Consider the following 17,627-nt stretch of genomic DNA (forward strand, 5'->3'; position numbering starts at 1 on the left):
TAATCTTGGTTAATTATTTTCAAAATTGAAAAAGTAACATTTCCTGTGAAAGTTAACTAGAGTTACATGAAAGGACACATGACAGATGATTAGGTGCATGGTGGGCATGCATCAAAGTTATGGTGGTGAGCAAAAATACAACAGAGTGCAAGTAGTATACTTCATTTTATTCTTCTATTACTGCCACTATTTTGTATAAATAATGGTGAATATTTCTATCAAATATCACATGGAAAATTTAAGCAATTTACATGAAAATGAATTTACTGCTGCTATACTGGCTCGGTTCAGTAATACTAGCGTATGCCTGTGAATATTTTTTATTTCGTTTTTAAAATGGGAAGGACAGAGGGGGAGAAAGTGGGAGTGGGAGTGGAGAGAGAGGTTTTTATTTATTAATATTAGATATAATGCTAAAATTACATGTAGTGAGGCTTAATTACAAAACTGTAAAATTTGGTTTTATGAAATTACATTACTATTCAATTTTTTATTTTTTATTTTTATAATAAAAGACTAAATAATATTTTCACCATCTTTTAATTGACAAAGAGAATTCTACTAATATATAGTTTAGATATTCATAATAATAAAAAGTAAATTTACACATAAGATTTCATTGAATATAAATTTATAAATCCAAAATTTTGTTCACCTAAATTCATTTTCGAAAAAGCTTCTCCTTGGACTACAAACCAGCTCAATCCCATTCATAATCAATTTATTATCTGTTAGATAATGCTAGAAAGATGAAAATTTTAAATCAAATAACATAAATATTAATAACATACACATCATTTGATTTGAAAATTTAATTTGAAAATTTAATTTGAAAATTTACGCTGGCTATCGCATCCATAATCCGTGTATGGGCAAGTCTACACCTAGGGGTCCCACACCCACGTCTTTGTAAAAGACACTTTTGTAGAATTGTCGTTTAGTTTTTCTAATGTTTGATTCTTCATATTTCATGTTCTGGCTACAGGATTAGAGCTGACACATGAACCTCCTTTTCCCTTGTAATTAAATAAAAATTATACATTATATTATTGATCTTTAACCCATTTAAGCGTAGAGCTTGGGTTACAGACTGTAATCATGTACGGATTGAGGCAAACTTTATATTGGTTCATTATTTTGAAGGACCCCGATTGTTGATTATTTTATAGTCGATTGAAACAACTATCTTTGACGACTTGACCGTATGCTCTTTATCTATGCATACATATATCGAAAAAGCAATCAATCCGTAGATTCTTTTGTTTCATTTGGGAAAGAAAGTTATGCATCAATGGTGATCTATAATATTTCTCCTTCAATTTCAAACCTTACACATCCACAATGGTAAATTATGACTTTCGGAAATTTTCCTTTATACCTGCCTAGGATTTGAATTATTTTGGTTGACTGGGTTGTTTATATATAGGTAAAACAAATAACACACGTTAGTTTTAGGGCTGGTTTGGTATTGCTGTGCTTTGAAAAAAAGCTGCTTCTGCTGTGCTGTGAGAATAAGCAGCTGTGAAATAAAGCAGCAGAATGTTTGGTAAACTTTTTTGTAAAAGTGCTTTTGAAAAAAAAAAAAAAACAGTATTAGAGTGTTTGGTAAACTTTTATGTAAAATAGATGTGAAAAAAAAGCCGGTTTTTCAAAACTAGGTTTTGCAGCTTCTTGTTTTTGGCTTTTTTTCATCCAAAACTGTGAAAAAAAGCTGAAGCTGATTGTTTACCAAACACAAAAATAGCTCCTAGTTTTTTTTTATAGCAGTTTTTTTTCAGAATCACCTTAGTACCAAACCAGGTCTTATTACCATGGCTGGCAGCTGGTCGCAGGTTCTTATGAAAGTAACTTTCTTTAGAAGTCAACAAAGGCTTCGCAGGTCGTGTGTTCTTCACACTCTTTCTACTGATTAAATTTGACCAACACAAACACAACGTTGCTTTTGTTGAGTTATGAAATTCATGCACATCAGAAGCATCTGGATGGACGTGATCAATTCTGCATGCACGCATGAATAGGGATGGGCAATGGTTATTGCAGACAAGGAAACACGGTTATTTACTCATAACCGTTTATGTTCATATCCACATAATCATTTATCCGTTGGGTAATTGTATAAACAGTTATATCCATACTCATAATCGTTTACTCATAACTATTTACCCGTTTACTCATTTTTGAACCCGTTTATCCTTTTTTGACTCATTTATCCCTTTTTTCTCTACATGTTTTTTTTTTTAACAACATGAAAATTACAAAAGATAAATTTGTCATAATTTTTGTTGTCTGACAATTAAACACCATTATAAATACATATTAACATACATTTTTCTATTTTAATCATTTAAGTCCTCATATAATTGTAATAATTGAAATAATAGTTTACGAACGATGTTGAAATAATAGATTGAGCATCACCTCTTAAAATAGCCCTTGCCGACCGAGTCTGAGCAGTCAGATTTCGATCTTCAGATGGGGCATCAGCTTGCTCACCTATGACCAACAGCTTCTGAAACTCTGCACCATCTGTGATTAGTGTTGTTGAAATTTGAATGTGTAAATCCCCATACTTGCTTATGGTAACATTGAGCAAGACACATATTAAATTAAATAGGTAAATGGATATTTGTTATAATTATAGGCAATACTTATAATTGATAGATACCAGTTATAATCGTGGATAATACCCATAACTGATGGATACTCGTTATAACCGTGGGTAATACCTATAGTAGCCCATTTAAATTTCAAGGATAAACGGTTGTACTCATAACCACTTATTTGTCTAAACGGTTTCATATAACCGTAATCGTGAACTTTAAATGAACGGGTAACCGCGGTTACTCAAACACATGAGTATTTTACCATCCCTATGCATGAATATAATAGAAAAATTAGACTAAATTTAACAACAGCTCAAATTTTAATTAAATAAAAATTTAAATAAAATTAAAAAAAATATAGAGAAGCTGGACTAAATCCCACAGTAGCTCAAAATTTTGAAACTAGATCAAAATACGCCATATATTTTAACCTTCCACACCTCTCAAATTCCCTAGGGGATAGGGGATTAAATCCCCCAAAACTCCTTCGCCCCATTCCAATACATTGGACTCTGAAGGAGCTTAGGCTAAAATCAGCTAACATAGTCCCTAGGCCATTTGACACAAGGCTGACATCAACTACAATTACAAATTAAAAAAAAAAATCATAAAAATTAATTAAAAACACAAAAATATAAAATAATAATAATTTTTTCTATAAATATCTAACTATATTCTTCCACCTTACACCACATTTTAATATTTCCAAATACTTTCAACCAATCTTTTATTATCATCCGAAATTAAAAATAAAATGGGCATTGTTATTGGCACTCCAAAATTCTCATTCTACAATGAACTAAAATTGAGGAACTATTGCCGCAATTTCTTAAAAAAAAAAAAATATTTATTTTATTTTATTTTATTTTTTTATATATATACAGAATGCTCAAATTCCTCCACAGTCCACGGTAGGTGTGACAACATCTGAGGTTCTTAAAGGCCAAATTTTAATTTGTCAATACTTCCTAACCACTAATATGAATTAGCAACCCAGCTTTCTGTGAAAGCATCATTTGTGCTCTCATTAGCACATTCTTAGGAGTCAAGATACACTCACACCTACTACATATAAGAGTTTCAACCCTAATCCTTCATTACCTCTAAATATCAAGTAACAAATAAAGAATACGCATTCCATTTCTTTGTATCTACTTTTTATGCATATTATTATCCGTCGTTTACACTCTCTTATGAATAACTTTAAACAATTATTTAGGAATGTGACTAATAAGGGTTATCAATTCATATACAATGGCGTGCAAATTATTGACATAAATAAAAATTTTCAGTTTATTTAGAAATTATGTACACATAACTCAAGCAATTAGGATAAGTTCATTTTGAAAATATATGGTAGGATAATCACACAAGTGATTAGCTACATCTTGTGATGTCAGGTCATAAAATAAATGATTATTTTCATGATTTATAATTACCTAGTACATTTATTAATGTAGTTGAATGTGACTGAATATACTTGAAGATACCACAAGTTGAATGTGAGTAAATGTCATAAAATGAAATCATTTTTCAATCTTTACGAACGAATTAAATACTTCTTATGAAATTGTTTTATCCTATTAGCTTAATTAGTACAATGCCGAAATTATGCGTTCGATAAAAAATACGTGTCAATGACTAATACAAACGCATACGTACGTGAACAACGCATACACTCCCACAGGGCAGGCACAAAAAATACTTTCATTCATACAATGCAAATCACAAAGGAAAATAATACACCATTAATTATGATCATTTTTGTCATCTTCATAACCTGCAATTCATCATAAATCTCAATAGTTCATCTGCCTCTTTTGTTTCTTCTTTTTGTATTTTCTTGGTCGGCCAAAGAAAGCAGTCAATTCGTCTTCCCAAAAAAAAAAAGAAAAAGAAAAAGAAAGCAGTAAATTCAACCAACACAGAAGGGCATTCTGGGCAACAAAAGTAGCGGTATCTGCAAATCTCCTACTTAACCAAGGACAAAATGGTAAAACCATCACTGTAGTTAGCCATTTCCCGCAAGGAAAAATATATATAAAACCTTGAACCCCTCATTTCATTCAGCAGAAATAACGAAAGCTTTTCTATCTCTCTCTCTCTCGATTCTCTTCCAAAGCACTAAAATCAGTTGAATCAAACTTTTTTCCGTGAAAAATCCCAACTTTTTGATCTTTTCCGACACTCTTTTCAGCTGCAAGTCCACTGTGAAACAGCAAAATGTGTGGAGGTGCTATTATTTCCGATTTCATAGCGCCGCCCCGCCGGCTCACCGCCGACTACCTCTGGCCCGATCTAAAAAAACCCAGTTCTGGGAAGCGGCTCTCGAAGCCTCTGAGGTCCGAAATCGTTGACTTGGACGACGACTTCGAGGCTGATTTCCAGGAGTTCAAGGACGAGTGCGATGTGGACGAGGACGATGAAATGGTTGATTCCAGGCCCTCTGCTTTCTCTGCCGGAAAGCCCTCTTCTGCTCGTGGTAAAAATCTCCTATTTTCTTCCCTTTTGTTGTATTTTGTTTCTGTATATGCATGTATTTGTTTTCATTTATTTATTTAAGGAGTGGATTTAAGTTAGAATGGTTATTTGTAAATTGTAATTGTTGCTTTATTTTATCTACTTGGAAATTTTGTGGCTTTAGATTGAACAGATATTCTGGGTGAGCTCTCTTTCTTAGATAAATTGTAAAGTTTTAATCTTGCTTATTAATTATATGTGTGCGCGATATTGATTTGATTGTTGGGATGATCACTTTAGAAATAACTTGTCTTAGTTCTTGTGTGTTTTAATCTGAGGAATTTGCGATATTGATTTAATATTGTATGAGTTTCCTCTGTAAATTCTTAATTAATTTTGGAATCATCAATCTAGTTTTTCATTCTTCTTTAATTAATTTTTATTGAAAGTTTATAAAACTTTGATAGTTTTCTCTATGGTAATAATGGATTCATTGTAATTTATGAAAGACCAAGCTCAGATCCAGAGCGAAATGAAATTTCCAAGCAAGTTGAGAATATGAATTTATTGATCAATGATAATAATTTTTTTTTTCTTCGACATAATTTTTGTGTTAACTTCTGCTTGTTTCTTAATATGTTCTTTAATTTGCTAACTATCTCGTGTGATGATCATGCTTGTAACGACATGGAGATCAAAGTTTTTGGTTCCGTGTCTTTCGGATATTTTAGAGATCACATCTACGAGTTTCTGCTATTTGATAAATTATTATGCTATAAAACTTGATACTATGCAGCTCGTTGTAGACTATTGTGGTATTGAACTCAGCTTTATGTTTATGTTAATTTCCTGTTAGTTTTTCTCACCATATTTTAAAGGCTACTCATCATTTTTTAAAATCCAATTTACATGTAAACAGATTTGTGATGTTTTCTTGATGCATCTTTTTGCTTTGGCTTAATATTTTCTCTCTTTTCAATCTTGAAGGTTCTACCGCTGTGAAATCTGTGGAGTTCAATGGGCAAGCTGAGAAATCTGCAAAGAGAAAAAGGAAGAATCAGTACAGGGGAATTCGCCAGCGCCCATGGGGTAAGTGGGCTGCAGAGATCCGAGACCCAAGGAAAGGGGTTCGGGTTTGGCTTGGAACATTCAACACTGCAGAAGAAGCTGCAAGGGCGTATGATGCTGAGGCACGTAGAATTCGCGGGAAGAAAGCGAAGGTTAATTTCCCTGAAGAAACTCCTCGTGCTTCTGCAAAGCGTTCCATCAAGGAAAATCCTCAGAAATTGATAGCCAAGACAAACTTGAATGGCACTCAGTCAAATCTGAACCAGAACTTCAATTTTGTGAACGACTCAAGTGAGGACTACTACAATGCTCTGAGTTTTCTGGATGAAAAGCCAACAATGAATAACTTTGGATGCATGTCCACCTTCCCTGCCAATGAAGATGTTGCACTGAAATCCTCCGTTCCATTAGAAAATGCCCCTTTTTATTTCAGTTCCGATCAGGGAAGCAACTCCTTTGATTGTTCTGACTTTGGCTGGGGAGAACAAGGCTCGAAGACTCCAGAAATCTCATCCGTTCTTTCATCTGTTATGGAAGAAACTGATAACTCACTGTTTCTGGAGGATTCTAACCCAACAAAGAAGATGAAGCCTAACTCAGAGGATCTGGTGCCTCCCGAGGATAATTCGGGAAAGACACTGTCTGATGAGCTCTCAGCTTTTGAGATGAAGTACTTTCAGACCCCATATCTTGATGGGAGCTGGGATTCTTCAGTGGACGCGTTCCTCAACGGTGATGCAACTCAGGATGGTGGTAATCCAGTGGACCTTTGGAGCTTTGATGATCTGTCCGCAATTGTTGGGGAAGCTTTTTAAGCGATGAACCTTTCCCCACCTTTCTAGTTTATGTAAATAAAGCTACATGTTAGTGAGTTTTTCAGTCCTCTGTGAGCTTCTACATTGTTTCATTATTGGTCTCGTGTTCGGTCCCATTTTATCCAGAAAGAGTTCTCGGTTTCTTGAACTTGTTCTTGCGGGATGTGTTTCGGGTTGGAGTGCAACTGTGTAGGCTGTTGAACATGAATAAGGCTTGTACTTGTTCTTGCAGGATGTGTTTCGGGTTGGAGTGCAACTGTGTAGGCTGTTGAACATGAATAAGGCTTGTACGGGGAGTATTTTAAACCGTAGTTAATGTCGTATGGAGAGCTTACGGGTATTAGGTTTACTTTCACCTCCATAGAGCTTGAACTTCTGGTTTCTGAACTTTGATGTTTGTATTGATGAAATTGTGTGAGCAATGATGGAATACTGAAACCTCATAATTCTGTACTTGTTTAAATTTATTCAGGTCTTTCATTTTACAAGAGGCCGTCAGATTTTGCATTGCTCGCTAGCCTTGGTATTTGGTTCAATGTATTATTGACTTGGTGTTTGGAGAGAGAGAGAGAGAGAGAGAGAGAGAGAGAGAGAGAGAGATCTGTATGACATATCTGACCCTTGGAGGATGACGGAATTACCAGAAGGGCAGGCCATTTTTATTGATAATTACAGGTCGTGTTTTTCAAAGATGCATGATGTATCTGGCGCAGATGACACTAGCCTATTGCAAGTGGCATGGAATTGGTTGTACCGTCCAGGTTTATGGTTTAACATATGCATCAGCCATGTGAAGGGTGTTGTCACTCTGCTGTGCATGTCTGCCACTTGTTTCTCTCTATCGTGATGGTTAAATTGACCGACACGTGGCGGTGCCTTTGGCACGTAGTTTGTAGTGTAGTCGGGTCTAACCGTTTCATTACTTCATTTTATTTGTCTTTCTCGTCACGTGAGCTATGTCACTCTTTCACTACTTTCCTTTCCGCTATTTCTCTCATCACGATAGTTTTTCACTATTTGATTACCTCCCTCTCTTTGTTGTAACTGATTCATTACCTTTCTCTCCTCCTTCTCGTCATGCGACCACTCACATGATTAGAGATATTGAGGAGATAATGAGACGGTTACACACAAGATTTTGCTCGGCTCTCCAGCCCCAAAATGTGCCTCTGACGCTGGACCCTCAGCCTGCCTCATGCATCAGCAGCAAAGAAATAGACAAATCCATAGGGTACCGGGGAAGGGAGGATCCTTATTGCATGGGCAGCTGTGATTGTTCTCGTTCTCTCATTTGCTAAAGGACGTGGAAGCAAAAGCATGGCAGAACAGAAGCATCACTGCAGCACCTTGCTCCTGTGCTCACAAGGGCGACTTTAGCCATTACTCACATGTTTCTGTGCAGAAAAACTTACAACCAGGGCAAGGACCAATGGGGATTAGGTGGAGGGACCAATGGGGGCTGCTTGTGATTTGAATTTTCACCACAAATATGTGGGTTTGAATTAGTGTTATTGTAATAAGGGATGTTTAGGGGGTTTTCTAATTGTTAGAATACAAGGGAAGGTGAACCTAACACACCTACCTCATTTGCCCTGTGAAGCTTTGATGATAAACTAAGTGCAATTCACCTAACCTTATGAGTGTTCCAGAACTATCACAATCTCATATCAAATAAACATTAATTGAAGAGAAAGATTGTCCCAATGTTCCATGCAGGAGATTCGACCTTATCAACGGGATACATTCTTATGTGAGTATCTTATTTTTCACGTAATCGGATTAACTACATATTGATTTAATATCGCATTTACGAGAGATTTTATCCTATTCATTCCTATTTGAATGTCTCACTCATCACGGGACCAAGTTAATCTTCGTATACTGATAAGTGAGCTCACTAGTGAGACACTTAGCTAGGGATATATTCTAGTGATACTCAATATTTTCCCTACATTGAGATTTGGAGGATTTCAAAATTCTAACCTAACCCTAATTAGCGGGACTGGGAAGCTAAAAATGTTGAGACTATTAAAGATTGATGGGCTAAGGACAGAAAACAAAGGAAAAGCGATTATCTTTGAATCACGTAACCAATGTTACCACTTACGCTTGAAGTGCGGGTCAAGCTAATGCTGAGTGTGGAATAAGGCATTGTTAGATTACATGTTTATCTCTCCATTTCCCATGGGGAGGGAAAAGGTGAAACGGATCATCACTATATAAGCAATCAATCAACTTAAGTAAGGGTAAGAAAACATAACCTCTTATTGACGGAAGCTATTCTGCAAACACTAACTTGAGCGTTAGAGTGCCTTTCGCAAGTAAAACCCACCCTTCTCTTTTCCTTCTTTAAATTCACATTCGATAAGCTCATACATGACCTATAAGAACCTTGTCGGTAACCTGTGAAAGCATTTCTTTTTGTAAGAAATCCTGCTCCAACATAGATGATGGTGGGGAGGAAAATGTTTGGAGCCATGGTATTTGACCAAAGAAGGGAGGCAAAAGAAAGACATCAAATTCCTCCTTCATGTACAAGTAGTACCATTTAACAATCCTAAAACAAACACATAATAGTGCAGTCAATTAGCCTAGGCTAACATGATGATCTTCCATGGATGTTTCACAAAAAATAAAAAATCGGACTATTTATGTTTCCGAAAACTGTGCCGTGCATATTCTCTCAAAAGATCCTACTGTTTCTCCTCCCCGATGATATAACTGTCAAATTATTAGATAGACGGATCAAAAGCTCCCTCCCTATTATATTGATATTATCCTTAACTTATTAATTACCACATGCACAGATTAATAGATGTTGAGTTTTATCATAAAAGATCTCGGTAATATTAAGGATGTAAACTCTCGTATATTAATTGTATATTATTATCATATGACTAATATGAAATCGTATTCTCCAACAATGACATGGTTTCTTTACCTTTGTAAAATTTGGAATGATTTTTATGTGCACCAAATTGTGTTTTTTTTGTTCAATCATAAATTCGAATTTGAATCATCTTTTAATATTTGGAAGAGTAGTATCATTAGAATCATTCAGAACTAGTTTGAATACAAATTGCTTGCACAAACAGGTAGGAATATTCCTATTGAGTTTGACATTAATTCGTTTACAATGGTGCTATCTACATACCTATTTTTATCTCTGATAGACTTCTTTCAATTTTCAGCCATCGATTCTGAATGAATTACAGAAGATAATGGATAAAAATTAATAAGATCTGTAAAAAGTAAAAAGATGTGTGTGAATAACACTACCTTGATTTACTGTATATGTTGTTGGAGCTTTACCTATGTGGGTTTGGTAAGCATTCACATGTCCCATCAAACTGCATCATCTCATTCTATGGTCTTTTCATCATTTGGTCCTTCTCAAACATAGAGATCACCTAACCTAATCAACTATTCTTTGAAACCAATCAAAGACCGAGATTGATGTTGTTTGATGGGTTTGTTCACCAATTAGGTAATACGTACTCATTCTTCTGTGGCTGGCTTTTAGCAAAACTCACATGGCAAATTCACCTTTGTTTCTTGTCCCTTTGGAGACATTGATGCCTACTTTATGAAATTTGAATATTTCTTATGGATGCACAATCTTCAAAAGAGTAATGTTCATTTGCAAACCTATGTTGTTAGATAAATAATCTTACAGCGGACAACTATAAATTAAAATTCACGCATTACGACAAAAGAACATGGTTCAGCATGAAGATATTCAACTTTTTGTTTGGGTCAAGAAAATATTCAACAATTAATCATGCATATTTTACATTATTAGCTAATACCCAAATTGAATTTGGGGTGAAAATCTCAAAATCTCACTCCTCTCTGGTTATTTGCCTTTTGCCAAAACGCAAGGATGATTAGGTCCTCCTCCATCTGTGAAAACCCACATTTGTAATTAGATGCTATGATATTAGGGCGCATCTTTACATAAACAACCAAATGATAGTAGGTAGCTACCTAGCTTGCTTACTGATTATATACAACAAAGTGAATTAGGAAACCGAGATCAGGGTCACAATTTTAAATTAAGCAGACTTTTGACCAACTGTTTAGAGATACTTGGGGTCATGCATGTGGGAATTCTATATACGTGTAAAATGTATTTTTATTTATTTATTATGATTCTTTTTAACTCAAAAGTCAAATGTACCTGTGTGTGATTTATTTAAATACATGCCCTAATTTTTATATTATATTTAATATAGCAGTTAAAATAAATACAATCGAAGACTTGATCTTAGAACAATCTGATCTACCAATCACTCAGTTTTTTTTATTCCAAACTAAAAATTGAATCATAATTTATATATTAGGCCAATGATTTTTTTTTTTTTTTTTTGGGGTCAACAGTCAAATTTACATATGTAGTGCGGATTTTTAGTTTCTTTTCTTCTTACCTCATAAAAATTAAGCAGTTTAATTACTTCATATTGATTATAGATGATGTTTTATTACAGTGATAAAAATAATTATGTTCATATATTCTAGTGCAGATTTAATTATCACCCATGTCTCTTTTTTAACAATTAACAAGTTAAGCCTATTATTTGTTATAAAAATAAATAAATAAAACTCTAAGGCATTCATTCATTCATTCATGGCTTAATGATGACACGCAAGATTCTCATTACAGTTCATCTCAAAAAGGTAACAGGGGCACGTGTAAGTTTAACACATCCCGGCCCCTCATGCTAAAACTTACAGAAAATTTATGTCATGGTCAAGGATATATATGGTCATTTACCTAATGTCGCCTAACTTCTCTGAAACCATGCAAACCGCATATTATATATATGAGTTTACATGTGAAAGTTGGTTTAGTTCATAATGCTACATCTCACTTAGTAACATGAAATTTATATAAAATTTAATTGTTGTAAAGATTTATTAAATTTCTATATGCAAGATCTAATTGTTAATTTTTTGAACTATTCAGTAATACATAATATGAAAGAAAAATTAGTAAAAGTTTGGTATATATTGTTCGCTAATTCTCTAACTTTGGTAAAGTTTTTTTGGACCATAATACAATTTGGTTGTACTTATATACTTGTCTCTTTGCAGTCTATCGACTCTATCCACATGTCTATATTTATGCGTCTCCATATATAAGCGAGAGGATTGTAGCAATCTAACACTAGCAATCACCCATGTTTGCTTAGAATCAAAGCTTGATTTTTTTTTTCTTTTGTTTTTTTTTTTCTGGGTAATGTTTCTAACATATTTTCCATAAAGAGCAACAGACTTCTAGAATCTGTATGGGACAAAATGTACAACTCAACACGTTCATACCCGCAATTTGATAAAATTATAGCAGAATATTAGGGTTTGAATTGTTATATGTATTCTTCTTTCAAGGAGGCACTAATTGTACGAATTACATAGTTGACTAGGATTATAAAGGAATCCCCAACAACAAAGAAAGTATAATAAAAATTACAATAAGGAAATTCTTGACTCACACCTACACTCCATCTTAAGTTGGTGTATAGATATGTTTTAAGCCAAATTTGTCAAGGTGAGTCATTAAAAACCTTTGTGGACACTGCATGTTAACACATCTGCAAACGACATCTCTAATCTTACATATGAAAAATCGACAATCTTGATTTCCAACTTCTCCTTGATAAAATATCTATCCACTTCAATATTTTTGTACGGTCATGTTGAACTGAATTATTGGCAATCTCCCAAGCTGCTTTATTATCACAATAGAATTGCATTGGACCCTTTAGTTTATAATCAATTTCGGTGAGCAAAATCTGAATTCACAAAAGCTCAAAATACCATGAGCCATCCCCTGAACTTAGCCTCTGCAGGAGACCGACATTATGCTTCTTACTACACCAAGTAACTTAGATTCCACCAACAAAAGTTAAAAAAAAAAAAAAAAAAAAAAAAAAAAAAAAAAAAAAAAAAAAACACTCAAACATCGAACACTAATCAATTATGTTACCAACCCAATCGGCATAAGTGTACCCTTTAATCTCCAAATGTCTATTCTTCAAGAAAATTAAACCTCTTCCAAGCGAAGATTTCAAGTAACTCAAAATCCTCATCACAGCCACCATATGATCTTCACAACATATGCAATATCACAATGAGTAAGAGACAAATAAACCAACTGATCAACCAACCTTTGTTATCTCCCTTTATCCATTGGAATTTGTTCTGGATATATAACTAGATAATGATTCTGAAAATATGGGAGTTTTTGCAGACTTACACGCTAACATACTAATTTCGAAGAGCAAATCTAGCAAATACTTACGTTGGGACAAATAAAATTGTAGTAGAATTGAGACAGGCAAGAGGGTTTTTCGGGAATTGAGACAGGCAAAAACTTGTTCTAAGACTAAGATGAAATCGTAGTAGAATATTAGGGTCTGGATTGGTGTATGTATTCTTCTCTCAATGAGGCAATATATATACAAACTACATAGTTCACTAGGGCTCCAAGGAAATCCCAATTAATAAGGAAATTACAATAAATGATTACAATCAAGGAAATACCTAACTCACGCCAACACAATCCAACAAGAAAATAATCCATAACTCTTTTTTTATTTGGGCATTGCTGGCTGAAAATTTTAAATCGCATAGAAAATATAAGGAAAATATTAGGGAGACTATCTTTTCAATTTTTTTTTTTTTTTTTTAAACCATATGATGTAGCAATAAAGTAAGACTTCATAATTAATTTTTTTTTTTTTTAAAAAAGAAGGTCAACCATTAACAACCACGTCATGTGATTTACAAAATGTAGTTTAAAAATATGGTTTATCTAGCATTACCCAATATCTAAAAAAAAAACAAAACAATATCTGTTAAAAGTTCAACGCCTAGAATTAGTTCTGAGCCACGTTTTTCTTTAGTCTTTGGACAAATATTTTCAATTTCTCAAATTTATTTTGACTTCTGCAACTCGTGTCGGCGAGAAGTCTTTTCTTATTCATCACCCAGATGTATTAATTCCCATGATTTATATATAGTCATCTAATTTCAAACTAAATAGAAACAAAGTTTCTATATTTGTTTGACATTGATATAACTTCAAGAACGGAATTATCGGCCATGGAAAAGCAAAGTTCTGTCTCCGTCGTTTTGTTTCTTCATGCAGCACTACTGATCTCAACTTGTTTTGGAAGCAAATCCTGGCCTGCAAAAAAACAAGTTGCCTTGTTCATCTTCGGAGACTCTTACTTAGATTCTGGCAACAACAACTACATCAACACTACAACTCTCGACCAAGCAAATTTCTGGCCATATGGAGAAACCTACTTCAAGTTCCCAACTGGAAGATTCTCCGACGGACGTTTGATGTCAGACTTTATTGGTAAGATTTACAAATCTTTTATAATGTCGTCCTTGGTTGTACATGTCCACTTTGTTAGCTAGCTAGCTAACCCAATACAAGATTTTTTGTCTGCTTATACTTTATCGTGATCTAATCTAATTTGTATCTTACCCAATATACTTTGCAGCTGAGTACGCTCACCTGCCATTTGTTCCACCCTTTCTTCAACCGGGATTTCGCCAATATTATGGTGGCGCGAATTTCGCATCTGCCGGAGCTGGAGCTCTGGTGGAGACTTTTCAAGGCGAGGTATGTTTTCTTTACATTTGAGAGTGATATTATGATATGGACAGCTATTAATACAATTTGGTATGCATATTACTCTGCTGCGCTACTTAATTAGGTGACGAAATGAAACATATATCACTTGGTGACATTCATGGTGTTTCCCAATTATTTGGTAAGGTGAAGCACTAAATGTTTAGCTTGTATACGTTGTTAGAAAAAAAACAAGAAAATTGAGAAAATTAGGTGTAATGGTTTTATATATTGCCTCGTTATCTGACATAAATAGCGTAAAAAATCAATAGTAAAACGACACGTAATATTTAAATGTTGGTGAGTTATTAACCCATATCATATAAACCCTCATGGTAGAAATTCTTGTGTGGGAACTTAGATTGGGGCAAGTGTGAGAGAGAGAGGCTGGGACCACAGTAAGATAAGTGTAGGCCTCAAAATTTGGGGGTGGTGGGGTAAGGGGGTATTTAGGTTTTTCTGAATATGGAAAACATTCATGAATGTTACATCTACTTGTCACTCACAAATTGCAGCTAAATAGTTATGGAACCTTCATATTCCGTCTTATTTCAGGTCATTAACCTTAAAACACAACTGAAGTATTACAAGAAGGTAGAGACCTGGTTCAGACACAAGTTAGGCGATATTGAAGCCAAAGTGACACTTTCAAGAGGCGTCTACTTGTTCAACATTGGAACCAACGATTACATAAGCCCTTTCCTAACCAACTCTCCCATGTTAAAGTCCTACTCTCACTCACGATACGTCGAAATGGTTATCGGCAACTTGACGAGCGTCATCCAAGTATGCATTAAACAATTTACACAGAGTCTGAAATGTTATGTTTTGAAATTGTCGGTCAAAAACACACATTTTATATTCGACTTGACTCTACCTAATCAAACGAGTTTGAATTTTTTATATGGTTTGATTGGGTGTAAAATTGGCAGGAAATTTATTTAGGAGGGGGTAGGAAATTTGGGTTCATCAATTTGCTGGACTCGGGTTGTCTTCCGGGGGTCAGAATAATCAAGCCTGAAAATAATGGTAGCTGCTTAAAGGAGGTTTCGTCACTTGCCAAATTACATAACAAAGCTCTCTCCAAACTCCTCATTCAACTTGGAAACCAGTTGGAAGGTTTCAAATATTCACTCTACAACTTAAACAGCAATCTTAGACAGAGAATCAGGCATCCCTCTAAATATGGTACGTACTCAATGCACACAAGCAAATTAGTTGTCTTAATTCCGTGCTTAGGTAAACATTATGACTGAACTGGCTTGCCCTTGTGCCTTACGCGCGAACCAACAAGCTCAACACAACACGTTGGGAACTTCTTATATGGGGTTACCAAATGCACCCTATAACTTGATGAGTACACCCATTTCATATTTATGTGCAATTTGTTCTGTTGCTAAAGAGGGCTGAAGCCACTGGGGTAGCCTAGTGAGGAGTGTGGGCAGGGTGATAGGTAGCAGTACGTTATGGTCGGGTTTAAAACCGCCAATGTATCTAAAAGCCAATAGTGACAGTCCAAATCTAGGCATAACGTCTAAGCACAAAAACATAATCATATTCCGTATCTTTTATGCAAATGTATTTGCTTACAAATGTGTAATACATTACAAGTTACAAGTAGATATTGAATTGTGTAATTGTGTGTGATGAAATTAAGGTTTTAAGGAAGGGAAAACAGCATGTTGCGGAACAGGTCAGTTTAGAGGAGTATTTAGCTGTGGAGGGAAAAGAACAGTGAAGAAGTTTGAGTTGTGTGAGGATCCAAATGAATATGTGTTCTGGGACTCTTTGCATCTCACTGAAAAGGTCTACAAGCAATTTGCTAATGAAATGTGGAGTGGCCGGCCATTGAACTCCAAGTCCACGACAAGTCTATACAGTCTCAAGGATCTCTTCCAAGACTTGTAAGTCTTTTGCATCAAATGTAACATGCAGCCCAAATTGGACACATTAACTATTAATTTGAGGTAACATGTGCCTTGGAAACTTCAAATTTTCAATCTTTGGTTATACATTAAAAAAAATATATTTTATGATTCCTCTATGCTATAACGTCAGTAAATGAATGATAAATTTACTTACGACAAATGATAATGTAAGGTATGAGTCTTATTTTTAGAATTGATAAAGAAGTCGGTCCCACGTTGAGTATATGTGTTTCATTCTCAATGTTTAATGAGATATCCTAAAAAATATGTTCATCCCATACGTGAACAATTTAGGTATCATTCTCCGATCAAACCATATAACTCATATTCCCGAAACTGTTAATAAACATGCCCAAAGATAAGGCCAGGTCACAAAATTTTCAATTTGATGAAGAATGAATCAAGCGGTAATAATTTGACACCACTCATGTATCTTTTGGTACTTCGGTTAAGCAACGCAGGCGAACACCAAATAAGTCTTTGCTTCTGGAAGAACTATAATCGGAATGGTAAAGGCCTTTACGGCCAAATTTTAGGTTATATCTGGTACACGGTTTTCGTTATGCAAGTCTTTGTGTATGTATTCTTTCTTCAAAGTCTTTGGATGTTCACATCTTCACCACAGATAACCAAATTTAAATGTTCAGACGTGACGCATATGTTTCTAAAAATCCATATGTCAAACTAATCATAAGAAAAAGTCATTTTAGATTTGTCAAAGAGTAGTTAGATGCTTCTGTCCGGCTATACGCACCCAATTTCATATATAAAAAATAATAGTTCGATCCTTCCACAAAAAAAATGCACATATACCTTACAAAAAACGTATCTTCATGTTATAAGTTTTTCTTGATCTTCATTTGAAGATTATCCAAACAAAAGATCTTTTAAATCGGAAACCATTTAGTCATCCAAATGAATAGAACAAATCGATGGTGTGAGTACTAAGTAAAATATTCGTGATGAATTGTTCATTTATACACTTTATTTAAAGCAAATTACTATATTATATTTATTTGAAGTTCCCGACTGGAACCAAATATTGGAAGTTGATGTTCTTATAGGTTTGAAGAATTTCAAAGAATGGAACCCTTCCTAAAATTAGTTG

At 34.6% G+C, this 17,627-nt stretch overlaps 2 protein-coding genes across 3 annotated transcripts; both read left to right on the plus strand.

Annotated features, from left to right (window-relative positions):
- Positions 1-4,658: 4,658 nt before the first annotated feature.
- Positions 4,659-7,436, plus strand: LOC137739805 (ethylene-responsive transcription factor RAP2-12-like). 2 transcript variants are annotated; one of them, XM_068479521.1, is made up of 3 exons: positions 4,659-5,085; positions 6,051-6,994; positions 7,179-7,436. In XM_068479521.1, exons 1-2 carry the CDS (start codon positions 4,827-4,829, stop codon positions 6,944-6,946), a joined length of 1,155 nt encoding a protein of 384 aa, XP_068335622.1. In that variant the 5' UTR covers positions 4,659-4,826; the 3' UTR covers positions 6,947-6,994; positions 7,179-7,436. The 2 variants fall into 2 exon arrangements, with proteins under 2 accessions (XP_068335622.1, XP_068335621.1); XM_068479520.1 differs by having other exon boundaries at positions 6,051-7,436.
- A 6,441-nt stretch (positions 7,437-13,877) lies between these two features.
- Positions 13,878-16,627, plus strand: LOC137741172 (GDSL esterase/lipase 5-like). Its single transcript, XM_068480981.1, has 5 exons — positions 13,878-14,312; positions 14,461-14,582; positions 15,147-15,377; positions 15,524-15,779; positions 16,249-16,627. Exons 1-5 carry the CDS (start codon positions 14,051-14,053, stop codon positions 16,497-16,499), a joined length of 1,122 nt encoding a protein of 373 aa, XP_068337082.1. The 5' UTR covers positions 13,878-14,050; the 3' UTR covers positions 16,500-16,627.
- The last annotated feature ends 1,000 nt before the right edge of the window (positions 16,628-17,627 follow it).

The sequence above is a fragment of the Pyrus communis genome, chromosome 7, assembly GCF_963583255.1.
Source record: "Pyrus communis chromosome 7, drPyrComm1.1, whole genome shotgun sequence".
Taxonomy (NCBI): domain Eukaryota; kingdom Viridiplantae; phylum Streptophyta; class Magnoliopsida; order Rosales; family Rosaceae; genus Pyrus; species Pyrus communis.